The sequence below is a fragment of the Azolla caroliniana genome, unplaced genomic scaffold, assembly GCF_043228905.1.
Source record: "Azolla caroliniana isolate FFs.n. ecotype wild unplaced genomic scaffold, voAzoCaro1.0.p SCAF_22, whole genome shotgun sequence".
Taxonomy (NCBI): Eukaryota; Viridiplantae; Streptophyta; class Polypodiopsida; order Salviniales; family Salviniaceae; genus Azolla; species Azolla caroliniana.
The window spans coordinates 7,394,241-7,408,312 of NW_028230457.1; the positions used below are offsets into that span (position 1 = coordinate 7,394,241).

Here is a 14,072-nt window from a genome sequence, read left to right on the forward strand (position 1 = left end):
TTAATTAATTCATTGGAAAATATTAGTTAATTAATTAATTAGGGCTTTGGCAAAACTTAGGGTTTCAATGAAACCCTAAGTTTGCAGCGGACAATAGGATGTAGGATTAGCGTAGAGCATGTGAGGGAGTCGAGGACGCAAGCTGAAAAGAAGAAATTTTGTCGAAATTAGGATTATGACAAAAATTAGGGTTTTCAGCCGAAACCCTAATTTTCTGGCCGAGAACAGGATGCAGAGGGAGGCGAGGGTGTAAGCAGCATGTAGAGTGAGTAGGGTGAGGCTTCCTCACTTGCTGCTCATTGTTCATTGTTCACTCGCTTGCAGAAAAAACGCAATTCTTTATTTTATTTTATTTTTTTTAAGTTTCAAAAAAAAACGAAATTCATTTGTTTAGAACTTACAACACATATCCTCTTTTGATATTAAAAATAATATTGTCTTTTCTCGTCATAGGAGAAAGGTAATCAACAAATACATGCGTAGGAGGTTTGGACATCATGAATTTAAGATTGAACTTATTTGTTTTTGGAAAAAAAAAAAGATTGAACTTATTTCTTATAAAGAAGGACCTAGAAGTTTGTTATAAAGCTATCACAATACAAAATCCACACGATTTTATTATGAACTATTCTCTATTCTTTCCATGTAAAGGTGACATTCTATATTTATCTTCTATGACCTCCTTTCATATGTCTTATATAATCCTACCTATCTTCTTCCTCTTATATCCTAGCTAAATTTAGCACCTCACAAATTACATCATGTACTTCTATATATGAATATCCATAAATAAACTACTACATATATACTTGACTTCATTAATGAATATGTGTTTGCTTTAAAAAGACTTTGGTTGAGGTATACATGAACATTTCTATTGTTCATATTTATTTCTCATAATGAAAAAAATGGTACCTTCATTTAGATGAGTTTCTTTTTTATTTCATTTGAAACTCAATAACTTTCTTCTTCTTCTTCTTTTCTAAAAAAAAACCACTTCCATTAGTTAAGTCAATGTACATTGGATAATATACAACTCATATCTTACAAGCCAACTTGCATGGCGAAAAAGAAAACAACATGTATAAAGGAATCAACAAAAAACTCCTAATCACCACATCATCCGCTGAGCATAGAATTACTCGGTCGCATAGCCTCAACGTGAGCCTCATACAACCCGAATTCAGCATACACATCCTTTGATCTCTTCACGTGGCAACACCACCCATCTATATGTTAGGTACACTCGGAGGGAACAGCCACTGTGGCGGCTGATAAATCCATTTTGCTTTGCCATCCACCACCTCCAGCATTAGAGAACTTCTCCATTTCAGAAGGAAACGAGCTCTAGCTTCTTCACTCGCGTCCGAGGGCTCCTAAAGGCTTTCAAAGTCTCATTGTAAAGTAGAAATAAGATTAAACCAGATCATCATTAAACTCACAACCAGTGGGGTTCCCTTACCTGAGAAAGTCTCCTTGCACCTAGATACCCGCACTTGCCCAATGTAAGGCCGACCACTAATAACCAATTGTCCACGTATCATTCCTATATGTAGAATGAACCTCCTTGCACTGAAGGTTGTACAATTCTATGCATCACCTTTAAAGAAAGACTATTTCCATTCCACCCATGAAACCACGCAGCCAATTCAGTGGCCAACCAAATGACTGTTGCACTCGATACATGAACATCAACCCCACATAAAGCCAAGATTCTTAAGCTCCTCGTCCAAACTTCTTGGGCTCGTGGGCAACTCCACAAACAATGTGCAGTGTCCTCCAAACTCGCTTCGCAGGCCTTGCAACTACTCATGCCACCCCTTTTCCCAAGCCACTCTCCAGCTGAAACAACCTGATAAGTGATTAACCAGAAAAACACTTTGACCCTCTCGGGGAGGGATGAGTTCCATATCCTACTCCTAGTTCTATCCATGAAGATCGAATTGACAACTACATGGGCCCATTTGTTGGCGCACTTCTCACAATGCAAGCATAACTTTCTCCCCAAGCACGTCGAGTACTCGAAGAAACCTATTGCTTTATCTTGTTCTCCCTTCCACTTATATTTTGCAGGATCCCATCCTAAACACTCGAGTGGCTTGCCTTGAACCACGTACAAGATCCAGTCCTCCTCAACCTCATCGATTGGTGGATTCACCTTCCATTTCTTGCCGTCTCGTGCCACAATTCTAATTGGGGGGCCAACTTGCACCTTTATCTATTGATCCCAACTAAATGACCGTTTCGTTCTTTCCTAGCCCTTGGCATTGATCATTTTTCCCATATCATCACATTGTCTGGACCATTCACCCTCGTCCCCATTACTAATAGGAACAAAGTTACAAGTATACAACTATATTGACTAGGTCAAGCATCTTCCTACCATTTCTGAACCAAGTCTTGATATAATTTATCACAATTACTGGCAGATAGCTGCATCCAATCTGCCACTAACTGAATCCCTACACAGTACAATATAGCCCACGACATACCCTTGCTTTGTCCAAGCATCTTTCCCTCCATCGACTTTAAGGTCTCATTCCACAATAGGGTTGGTGCATCCATTCAACATTAGTACTTGGACCTATCCGACTTAGATGCCCATGGAGCATACTCCACGCTTTCATCACTGACATACATGTGTGATCACCCTCATATTATTACCCATCGGATACAATACAACACTCTACCCCTAAAAGTGTCCTCATAAAAAATATATACATGTTTTAGAAGGCTACATACAATAGACAACAAATTGAAACAACAATCTCATGACTTACCTTCTCAATATATAAGGCCATATCTTAATTGCCTTCAGAAGCACAAAGAGTCATGTAGATTCCTTTGCTAAAAACCACAAATTGTAGTGTTGTAAACGGAGGCCTAGTTCAATACATATATGCACATACGAGCTGAGCTCTCCAAGCAAAGTATATGAATACTCCTTGCTTCTCATGCATGTCAATATTTATGAGATAAAATCCACCAATTTATAAATAACGCTCTAGATTGAATTATTATTTGTAAGATACTCCTAACAAAGACTTACAACCTAAACATGTTAGTATATTAGTGGTTTGACTTAGTATCTTTGGCACAAACTTGCCTATATTTCTCATGGTTAGCTTAGATCGTTTACTTTTTTTATGATCCTATTGCATTGAGTAGCATGAAATATAAAGTTTCAAAGCATCTACTTTATAATTACTTGACTTTTCATATCCGGTATTTGTATGTGTTGTAAATATTGATACAATATTTATTGTTTGTTCGTGTGTTAATCTGCATAAAGGGAAAATTGTAGAAATTGCTTACGTCATTAAATATTCTTGATGGACTTTTAGTGAATCCAAATCGAAATTTATCAGCTTCCAAAGTTTGGGCTCCCTTGTAGCATAAGGAACTATGTCCCTAATTCAATATTCTTCTCGAACCACCCAAGTATGACTTGAGAGAATCTACACATGGCTGATGTTACAATTACGTGTAAATTGTGCCAAACACAACAAATTAAGCCTCAATTGCGTGATCGCTTGGTTAGCCCAAATTTTTTGGATATGTTGATTGAATGACCCCAAGTTTCAATATTACGTATCACATCTTGAAGCTATTCCCCATGTTTTAACTTTTGCGCCTCTTCCTTTAAAACTCTTTCATATTTTATAGCAACCAAAATGCTTTCATGACATAAAAATATGTTCCAGCACCCGTTGTGGATCTTATCTTAGTATTAAGACAAGTTCGATTAAATTCAAAGGACAAGATGGTATTATTGCCAAAAAACTAAGCACCTCTACCTTGATGAGTTCTAAAGGTTAAATGGTGTGCATGTCCTAGAATTAACAATGAGTTAAATCGTTTTTCATGGAGTGTACTAATGATAATCCACCTTACAAACATCTCTTCTTAGCATGCATCCAACAAGAACTCTTTATTTATTTATTTATTTTTGTGTCTTTTGAACTTTTTTACTTGTTTCTCATGCAACTCTAGGAAGTAGATGTGGGTGAGTTCTTTAACCTTAACCATTTAGTTCACAAACCTCTCCATGATCTCAATTGAAAGTGATGTGACCTCAATAGTAGGGAGCATTTCTAGCTTTTGTATGTTAATTAAAATAATCTTCATTAGGAAATGCTTTTGGACACTTTCTAAGTCTTTCTAAGTGGATTTAGAGATACTACCACTTTATACTTTAACCCCAAAGAAAAGCATTGGAGTCACGAAAGTGTTAAAGTGGTACTTCTTGAGAACCCAAATTTTGATTTCTCCTCCATTGCATAATAATTCTCATATATTGAGAAAGCCCTCTTTTCTAGTTCCAAATAACAACTCGTCCTATTTAAAGTTCTCAATAGTTTCAAGTTTCAACATTCATTATTGTACACAATGTATGTACTGAGTGTCTTTAGAAACATAACCCTTAGTTTTGAGCCATTTAAATGTAATTTATACTATGCATTCAAAGACACTAATAAGTTTTTGTACATTTTTGAAGTATTTGTTAAAAAAAGGCACATAATTCGTGTTAAACAAAAGTCAAATGAATGCATAGATAACCTCTCAATTTCCTTCTTATTGTGCAAACTCGTGAGCCATTTGTTCTTATTCATTGATGTATAACCCAAATAGAATGTGCATCCTTGTGCAACACCAATAGTGTTAGTGACTTTTATGAAATTTCTAATTACTGACACATGAACACATGCTATGACCTTCCCATTAGATGTCTGAATTTGCAAATGTAAACTAACTTGGCACTTGGAATTATGACATACACTACAAATATATTCAAAGGTCACCCATATACCTAGAAAATTCTTAAAGTCTACGAGACAACAATGTATATAGTCTTCACCTTCCAAATAACTTTCTTTGTTATAAGTTATAGCATGAAGAATGATATTTACTTATCTCTATGTCCCTTTCAATCCTCTAACGTATAATGGTGCTATAGTGATATTTTTGAAAACTTTCTTATATGTTTACCATCTTTCAATTTGCTTCAACCAATATACTTAGTCTTCACCTTCCAAATAACTTTCTATGTTATAACTTGACTAATAATATTTACTTATCTATATGTATCTTTCAATCCCTCTTACATATAATGGTTGGTGCTATTGTGATATTTTTGAAAACTTGCTTATATGTTTACCGTCTTTTAATTTGCTTCAACCAATATACTTAGCAATGTATCCATTACACATTAGACAACTTCACCATGAGAAAATTGACCATGATTATCTATAATTGTTTAGAATCTTTATATTTTCCTCTTTATTAAAAGGTCTAATCCAAATTGTACTTCATGCAATTTCGCAAATGTAAGATTAATTATACCATCTATGCAGGCATTCAACATTTTGAGTTGTTTCCTCCATTGTTACTGTGCAATTCCTTAAGGCTGATGCGTACATCCTAAAATACTAAATCAAGAATACATATATGAAAGAGAACCATAACCCACATCTCTCCATTGTTTATGCTCATATAGGTTGTCATACCACATATACATAGAGTTCATAAGATGGACACTACTATAACTCTCAACGCGCTTGTCCTTTAGGTTTCTCCCAAATTGACCAATTGTATGTGTGTGCTTTTGCCTTGGATTTGGAGAAATTGCCGCTGAGAAGGTAGTGATCCACTTTTGTAAAAATGTTTTCCCATTACCATAAACCCTAATATTGAAGACATTGACATACAAACTAGGATAAGTAAAGCATGGAAGCTAGAAGACAATGGACATTCAAAATTGAACCACAATGGGCAATAATATGTTTCACTGATCTTTGAACAACAATGTGCTATATGCCCTAACATATAGAGGATAATGAACTACGATTTGAAATAATTGAAGAGGCACATTTGAAGAGAAATACAAACCGGAACCACATTAGATTGTTAATGCATCATGTATTCACACATTATGATACAATCCTTGATATGGAACACAACGAAATACAAATCCGAGCTGTTCAAGTGGGTATATTAGAAGACAAATGGGAATACGAAATATGGCATGATAGTGTCAATCACCCCAATATGGTAGGAGCCTTAAAGTCGAAGACAATGAACACGTGAGAAGGGGCAATGACCACGCACCGAGCTCTAATACGAGAATGTGTAACGACCATGCGACAAGTGCTAATATGAGAAGGGCAATGACCACACAACGAGTGCTATATACAAGAAGGGGCAACTGCCAGAGTGAGAAATTGGTGGAGCAAGCATGCGATATTTGGTCGAGAGGGAACAAGATTAGAGTGTGGGTGGGTGGGTGGGTACTTTGGCCAAGTTGTGAAACACTACAAACCCAGGTAGGCGAGAAGAGGAAGTGACGGACACACTGAGACGGTGCGAGAAGCACACATGGATGTGTTAGTGCCACCCGAACCCCCTAGAGAGAGAGAGAGAGAGAGAGAGAGAGAGAGAGAGAGAGAGAGAGAGAGAGAGAGAGAAAGTTATATTAACGTCTTCTAAGGCCAAAATTGGCGCATGAGACAAATGGTTTACAAAAAAATGGGATATTTACCCATTCATTGAAAGTAAAAATAAAAATAAGATAGTTCTAAATAGAGTTTAAGCTAAATAGTTCTAAGAAAATAACAAACATGTTCTATATAAAAAACATGTTCTACAATGAAAAAGATGTTAAACTAGGCCTAATTTCATTTCCATCCAAGTCTCTCGAAGAGAAGTGTGAGGTCAAAGGGTTGTGATGTGGATGTGGCCTGTGGTCCCAATGTAAAAGGTACCCCAACCATAGCTTCTAGTCGATGTAGCTCACGTTCCCTTATCTTCTTAATATTTTCTACTACATGTCAACTTGTTTTGAAGCCCAACATCCGAGGGCGTTTGGTTGTTCTTTGCATTTTTGCTTCCTCAAGGGAGAGGCTGAGCGGCATAAGTGTATCCACATTCATCATCTCCCCTTGTTCCTGAAAAATTACACTAGTTACATGTTGATGAATAGTAAAAGGGTTATGGTTAACACTTTGTAATTTATTCTCCCTATGTTGTTTTAGTTCTAAGATATACCTACCTAGTCTCTTTACAGTCGGGGTATCTAATAGTTTGGAGAGGGTGGGAGAGGGTCCTAATATGTCTTGGTATTTCGCCCGTATCTCGGCATAAGTTGGCACTTGCATGCGAAGTGATACTCATCCTCTATCTCTATGTGGCATAACCTACATAGCCTTTCCTCTCTAGGGACTCTATTAGCCCAACCATTCTCAATCTCAAGTTGGTGAGATGATATCCTAAGTTGTCCAATAGCCACCCTTAGTGCATTTGATAAGAATGTATCTAGATATCTTGGTCGTGTAATAAAACCTAACTTAGAGAAGTGCAAGAAGTGTTCCTTATAGTACAACATTTTAGATGGGAGTGGCTTTTGTGGGGTGATCCATTTATATCGAGTGTAAATTTGCCATATTTCTTGTCGTATCACTTTATTACGGTCTTCATGAGAGATTAGAGTTTGATCCATCCCATGGTTGTACTTAAGGGGAGGTAGGTTATTAATGTCTATGCCGTTTGCAAGTAACAAACTCACCACAATGTTATACCAAGAGCTAGTGTCTCCAGACGCATGTAGGTATCGGGATGCCTCAAAGGCTCGACGAGATATCCTATCTTTGTGGTTGGCTATGTATCCGATGAATAAAAACCACCACTTGAAAGAGTGCTTCTACTAACATTGGGGGTAGACTGAACTCAACTCTAATAATGTCATGTGGTACTGTCGATTTGCTTCAGAGTTGACGTGATAACATCTTCACCAAAGGTCTCTCTAATTGCGTCCACATGAAAGATAGTAGACCTGGAGCCCATACTACTGATGCATACATGAGGGAAGGGGTCACTAATGAGTCGAAGAGCCATCCCTTAGTCCGTGGCTCTTGAAAGTATGCCTGGTGGCATTGTCTCTCTAAGAGTGAGAGGGATGCATACCCTCTCGTTAGCCTATCTTTGGCTGCCTAGGTCATGGAGAATTTACCTGAGGGGGCCCTAAAAGAGAGAGAGAGAGAGAGAGAGAGAGAGAGAGAGAGAGAGAGAGAGAGTAAAAGACTAGTTTATCTTTTCTTCTTCTTCTTATTCCTTCTCCTTTTTCTTTTGTTACTGTTTGTTAAGTAAGTGTGTGCTGTAAGAGTTATCCATCCATGGAGGCTTTGACTATGTATGTACATATGTTACTACATATGTACATACTGCTACACATACATACATATGTATATATACACACATACATGCTCTGTTACGGAGCCTTTAGAGAGAAGGAGAAGGAGAAGGAGAAGGAGAAGGAGAGAAGGGTATATCTGCACGTGGGTAGTGCTGGATGCTCTCTCTCTCTCTCTCTCTCTCTCTTTCTGGCCCTCCAATAATGACTCTTTCCTCTCTCTCTCTCTCTCTCTCTCCCACATATACATATGTATACATACATTATACGTATATATACACACTGTTTTCTTTTCATAAGAATGCTCTGTTCTCTCTCTCTCTCTCTCTCTCTCTCTCTGCTTCTGTCTCTTTGTGTTTGATTTATTTTGGGCTTCTCCAAGGAAGGGGAGAGAGGGCAGTTCAATTGAGTGTCCTGCTGCTTTTCCATTTCCTCAGCATCTCTTCAATCCTCCATCCAAATCCAAATCCAAATCCTGGGAATCTGATTATGCAGGATTAGGCGCAGCAGCAGCAGCAGCAGCATAGAGAAAAAGGACGAGGTAGCCGGCAGATGGGAAATATAGTATGCTCTCTGCTCCTTCCCACACCGTTCTTTTCACAAGTCAGAGCTATAGTTTAAGAAGATAGGGAGGAGTGGCCATGGAGACACATAAGAGTTGGATCTCAGAGACAGATAGAGCTTACAGAGACTAATAGATTGAGATAGAGCATAGTATAGCGAGTGGTAGAGAGAGAGAGAGAGAGAGAGAGAGAAGGAGAGAGAGAGAGTGGGTGAATGGACATCTGGTTTTCTTTGCTGTTTGTGACAGGAATCATCGGGGGGCGGTATTGAGGATTTCTGGAGCAATGCAGTGGAGATACAATCTAGAGAGGAGGCAATCTCTACTACCAGCAACAACTTTTGGGACCTTGATTATAATGGTGTGCCCAATGTGCTGCAACACCCCTCATACACACATAATCAAGGGCATGAAGACCCCGGAGAAGAACCACCGCAGTACTACGAAGATTCCTCCTCTCAAGGACCAGGCCATGTTAACACTACCGCTGCACCTGCTTCTCCACAGATTATACCCTCCAAAATGAAGGAAAATAAGGTGGAATCAGAGGGTGCCCCTATACCCTCTTCGGCATCGTCGTCGATTCCTTCTCAAGCCGAGCCGGCTCCTCCTCCAGGACCAACAGCGCCTGCTGGCATGGCTCCATCAGAACCACCTGCACCTGCAGGTGTGGCTCCCCGCTCGGTTCCCATGCCTGCTGATGTGGAAGCTGCCGCTCCTTCGGCACAAGACGAAATCTTGGCCTCGGAAGCAGCTTCAGCAGCAGCTTCTTCTTTGGCGGCTGCCTCGGCTACTGATCTTAATATATCGAAGATCCAAGCATCCAACCCAGTTCCGCCTGATGCCAAGGTGACAATTTCATGCTCTTTTAGGTCCTTTATTACTCTTCTGGGAGCTTTCTTTGTGCAATGTATGTATACAAACACACACACACACACACACACACACAGAGCACACACAACACACGTATTGACGAGTAGCATTTTTCTAAACCGACATAATATTGATGCATCGCTCCCCCACGTATCTAAGTCTGACGTTCACCATATGTCCAAGTTTCCAAAAGGCTATTTATCATAGATCAGCATTATGTATGTATACCATACAAGATTGTCATTTACCACTGTTGTGGATTTAACATTGCACAGGCACAGCCTTTGTGGAAGCTCCATGGGTCGTTAAAAAAACAAAAATGCATATTCTATGTTTAGAATACGTTTTTGAATACTCTGAAGTATTCTACACTTATTCTACGTTTTAGAGCTGCTATTTTTCAAATTTTCATGTATTCTACCGTATTCTGAAAATTTGATGTATTCTACATATTCAACAAGTATTTATCATTTCAAAAAAGTTTAAAATGTTTTAAAGTTTTTAAAATGTTTTTGTTTTGAAAAACAAACATTAAATTTTAAGAAGTATTTAATGTATTACAAGTATTCTAAGTATTTAATGTATTTCACGTATTTTATCTGTAAAATATGTAATCTATGTATTTTAAGAAAAAAGTTAGTATACTTGTAGAATACGTAGCATACACTTTCTACACGTATTGTATGCTAAGATTCTACAACAATGGGAAGCAGTTTGGAAACTTTCAATCAATGTTGATAAATGGGGAATGCTTTGATTTCTCACTCATACACGTCGATAGAAGATTTGGAAACTTTCACATGATGTGGATTGAAATCTTGAGTAATATATATATATATATACATGTTTATATATGATAATGGACTAGCCTTGTGGAAGCTTTTTATGTGGTGGTTGTACATGGTGATGGATGCTTTGATTGTGAAACTGCAGTTGGCCAGTGGTGGGGCAATAGCAAGAGTACGTTCATTGTACAGAGCTCCCAAAAAAGCTCCTGATCCATACTTCATGATTATTTTCCTAATTCAGCTTGCCAGCACTGCAGTTGTGATAATCTTCTTTGCCATACGCTACCTGAAGCTCCACAACTTCAGGAGATGGTTCCCTCAACTCTCTGTGGCCATAGTCACCGGCTTACTCTTTGGCCTCCTGTGCCAGGGTCTCTTCAGTGTGAAACCAAGGCTAATGTCTCTCTCCATTGTCTGGATAAGTGCCCTCCTCACTTTTGGGGCTGCCGTGATGCTCATATCCACCAGCTTGCCGGCGAATTTAGGCGTTGGCATCGCATTCCTCATCTTCTCAGTGTGTCAGAGTCTGTATGCTTGCTGGATATCGAACAGGTGAGTTCATCTGTTACTCCTCTGTTGTTAGAATTGGCTTGGGATCTACTCAAACATACAAATTTCTTTTGGTGAATACAAGGCTTAAACCCACAACCTTAAGATTACAAAATCTAAGTTTTACACTACACCATCATACTCATATAGAAGCAATAATTTTGTTTGATTCATTTTAAGAATTGTAATAAGGTAAGATAATGAATCTACAAGCAATAAATTCGTTTGATCAAAATGGTGGTTGATGTCAAATCTCTTGTTTTGGTGCATGACGGCATTGCCTTTCCATATTGTGTTCTAGCTTGTAAATGTCTGGTTAAAGTCAGTCTTCTTAATTAAAACATGGCATTAACTGCTTTTCCTAATATAAAGCACAAAATGTGCTATTTTGTGTGAACAGGGTAAAGTATGCAGGCAAGCTCCTCCATTATTGCTTGTTAAAAACTGCTAAAGAGATATCAGGGATCTACTTTTCGTCCTTTTGCGTGACACTTCTGGCGTCATTATGGGTGTTGTTCTGGAGCTTTGGAGTGGTGACTGCGCTTAGTGTTCCGTTTGCACCACTCATAATCTTGGCATTGTTGGCAACCCTTGCTTGGACTTTGGAGACCTTAAGGAATGTGGTATGTGCCTCGACAGCAAGGAGAGTTGCTGCAGTGTACTTAGATAAGCCACCGATCTCTGGGAGCCAATCTCTCTCTGCGGCTTTCTCAACATGGTTTGGAAGCATCTGCATGGGGTCTCTATTTGTCCCGACTCTCCATATCCTCCGAGTCATGGTTAGTTGCATGAAATTGAGTTCTGCTTTTGGAGCTTTTGTTCGCATGACATTTTTAAAACGAGAGCGCTATCATTTTCACTCTTTTCGTGTCTACGGAAAATTAGTGGATGGATTGCCAATGTTGTAATTCCATCGTCATAGGACATTGTGCCTGTGTGTATTTGTCTCGCTGTATAAGAAATTTGTCTCGGTGTATAAGAATCTAAATTAACGTTAAGCAGAATTAAGGAGAAAAATAAGGAAGAAAGAGGGTGCTAGTCCACCTGACCATCCCTCAGCAAAGGTGTGGTGTCCCATACCACTGAGTTCAGACATGGATCGTACTTGGTTTTGATGGAGGCACACGTGTATGCTCGTAACACAGCGTGTGCAAATTTTCAAGAGAATGATTTCCATAATGTGCTTTAATGTGAAATGCCTTGTTATTACATCTGATACGTATTGTGCCAAATATGCAATACAGGCGAGGGGGCTGAACAGGATCCATACAGAGAATGAATTCATGTTCTCCTGTGCTGGTTGCTTCTACAATATTACGAACAAGTGTTCTAAGTATGCCAATAATTGGGCATATGTCCAGGTAGGAAAGACCCTATATATATCCTTTTGCCTACAGTAAGTTCGGATTTTCACAACATCATTACAACACCACATGATATTGTTGTATAAACTTGACATGACAGGTTGCTGTTCATAACAAGCGTTTTTTTAAAGCATCGTACGATACTATCAAGCTATTTGAGAACAAGCGTCTGGACAAGGTCATTGAGAAAGACTTGACTAGCTCCTTTTGTGTATTGAGTGGGATATCTGGAGGCATGCTATGCGTCTTAGTAAGTGGTGGATGGACCTTTGGGATTGATAAGCCCCTAACGTCATCGATCTCGGTACTCTCATTCTGCATCGGTTACTTCCTTGTAAGCTCCACTGCTAAAAGATACTGAATATTAGAACACTTGTTACTTGTTTTGATCATGATTTGGCTTGAATGAATGGTGTGTACAAACTACGTAGTGTCAAATTGTCTTCCACATTTGTTACTCTTTGATTAACAACTCATTCATGGTAATTCTGATGGATTTTTGTATAAAACCCTGTCCTCTTAAAAGAATACTTGAACACGAGCATGGGTGTGATTTCTCTGTTTCCATATTGCTTCCAAATGTTCCTTAAATTTTTGTTATTTTCCCAAATGCTCTTTTCTGGCCCTGAAAGAAAAGAACAATCACATACTTTGTTTTTTTGAGTGATTACATGGTTGATTCATCCCCTTCTTTCTCTGTGGACAAATGGGGCATTTGGGGAAATAATGGAAACTGAGGGAAATTTTAGGAAATAAAGAAAAAGGTGTGTTTTGGAGTTTTCTCTGTTGACAAATGGGTCATTTGGGGAAATAATGGAAACTGAGGGAAATTTTAGGAAATAAAGAAAAATGTGTGTTTTGGAGTTTTTCTGGATTAGAAAAAAACTAAAAACTGTATTAGTAGAAAGAAATTTTTTATTGAGCCTTGAAATCATTTTATTTATTATTTATTTTATTTTAAATGGCAGGTTCGAATAATGATGGCTGTGCCTCATGGTGTAGCTAGTGCACATTATGTATGCTATGGAGAAAATCCGACTGGGCCACAATTCGCAACCAGTCCAGTTCATGAACGTCTAAAAGACTTACTGGCTGAAGAAGATGCTGAAGCTGCGAAGTAGGGATGATGAATGATAAAGCCAAAATAGGGTGACCCTCGAAAAGAATATTTCTTTATTAACTCACTCACTGATTCACTTTCTCCTTGAGTATTGTATATACAAATTGCATACATCATCAGGGGGAAGAAGACTCAAGAATGGTTGATGTATAGCATCATTCATCCCTTTTGGAGTTGTCCATGCAAAAATTCATATCATCAGATGCATGGTTGCTCTGGTGTAAAACATTAATTAGTCTATAGTGTAGTGATACTAGTCTCTCTAAATTTTTTCGGACACGAAGATGTGAGTCAACTTCATGTTTTTCATGTTCTTTTAAGAACCGCACTCGCTAACCTAATTGTTTTAAGAGGCCTCAAAATTCGAAAGTTTTTTTTGTAAAGGCCGAATGAATGTAACGATAAAGAAGTAGAGTTCAAAATGTGATTATTTATTGCAGTGCTGCTTCAGATCTTTAGTTTCCATGGGAGCCAAGGAAGATTCCTAATAATTGTGCATTATTATGCAATGCATGAAAGTCTCGTTGAACAATATATAGTAGTAGTACCACTTGCTTATAATGCCAGTAATAATAGTAACAGGTGAATTAAAGGGGTATATGGCTGTACTTGATGCACTCACTATAAGGCC

The 14,072-nt window shown here is 38.4% G+C and overlaps 1 protein-coding gene across 1 annotated transcript; it reads left to right on the top strand.

The window, feature by feature from the left end:
- The first annotated feature begins 8,722 nt into the window (after window positions 1-8,722).
- Window positions 8,723-13,724, top strand: LOC147849902 (protein PNS1-like). The gene is made up of 7 exons (XM_087337157.1): window positions 8,723-8,749; window positions 8,997-9,596; window positions 10,554-10,960; window positions 11,358-11,736; window positions 12,202-12,318; window positions 12,422-12,655; window positions 13,290-13,724. The coding sequence occupies exons 1-7, from the start codon at window positions 8,738-8,740 to the stop codon at window positions 13,440-13,442; spliced, it is 1,902 nt and encodes a 633-aa protein (XP_087193283.1). The 5' UTR covers window positions 8,723-8,737; the 3' UTR covers window positions 13,443-13,724.
- The last annotated feature ends 348 nt before the right edge of the window (window positions 13,725-14,072 follow it).

Coding starts and splice junctions, on each gene's coding strand:
- LOC147849902 (XM_087337157.1), top strand. Junction 9,597..10,553: donor CAGTTCCGCCTGATGCCAAG/GTGACAATTTCA, acceptor GTGAAACTGCAG/TTGGCCAGTGGTGGGGCAAT. Junction 11,737..12,201: donor TCCATATCCTCCGAGTCATG/GTTAGTTGCATG, acceptor TATGCAATACAG/GCGAGGGGGCTGAACAGGAT.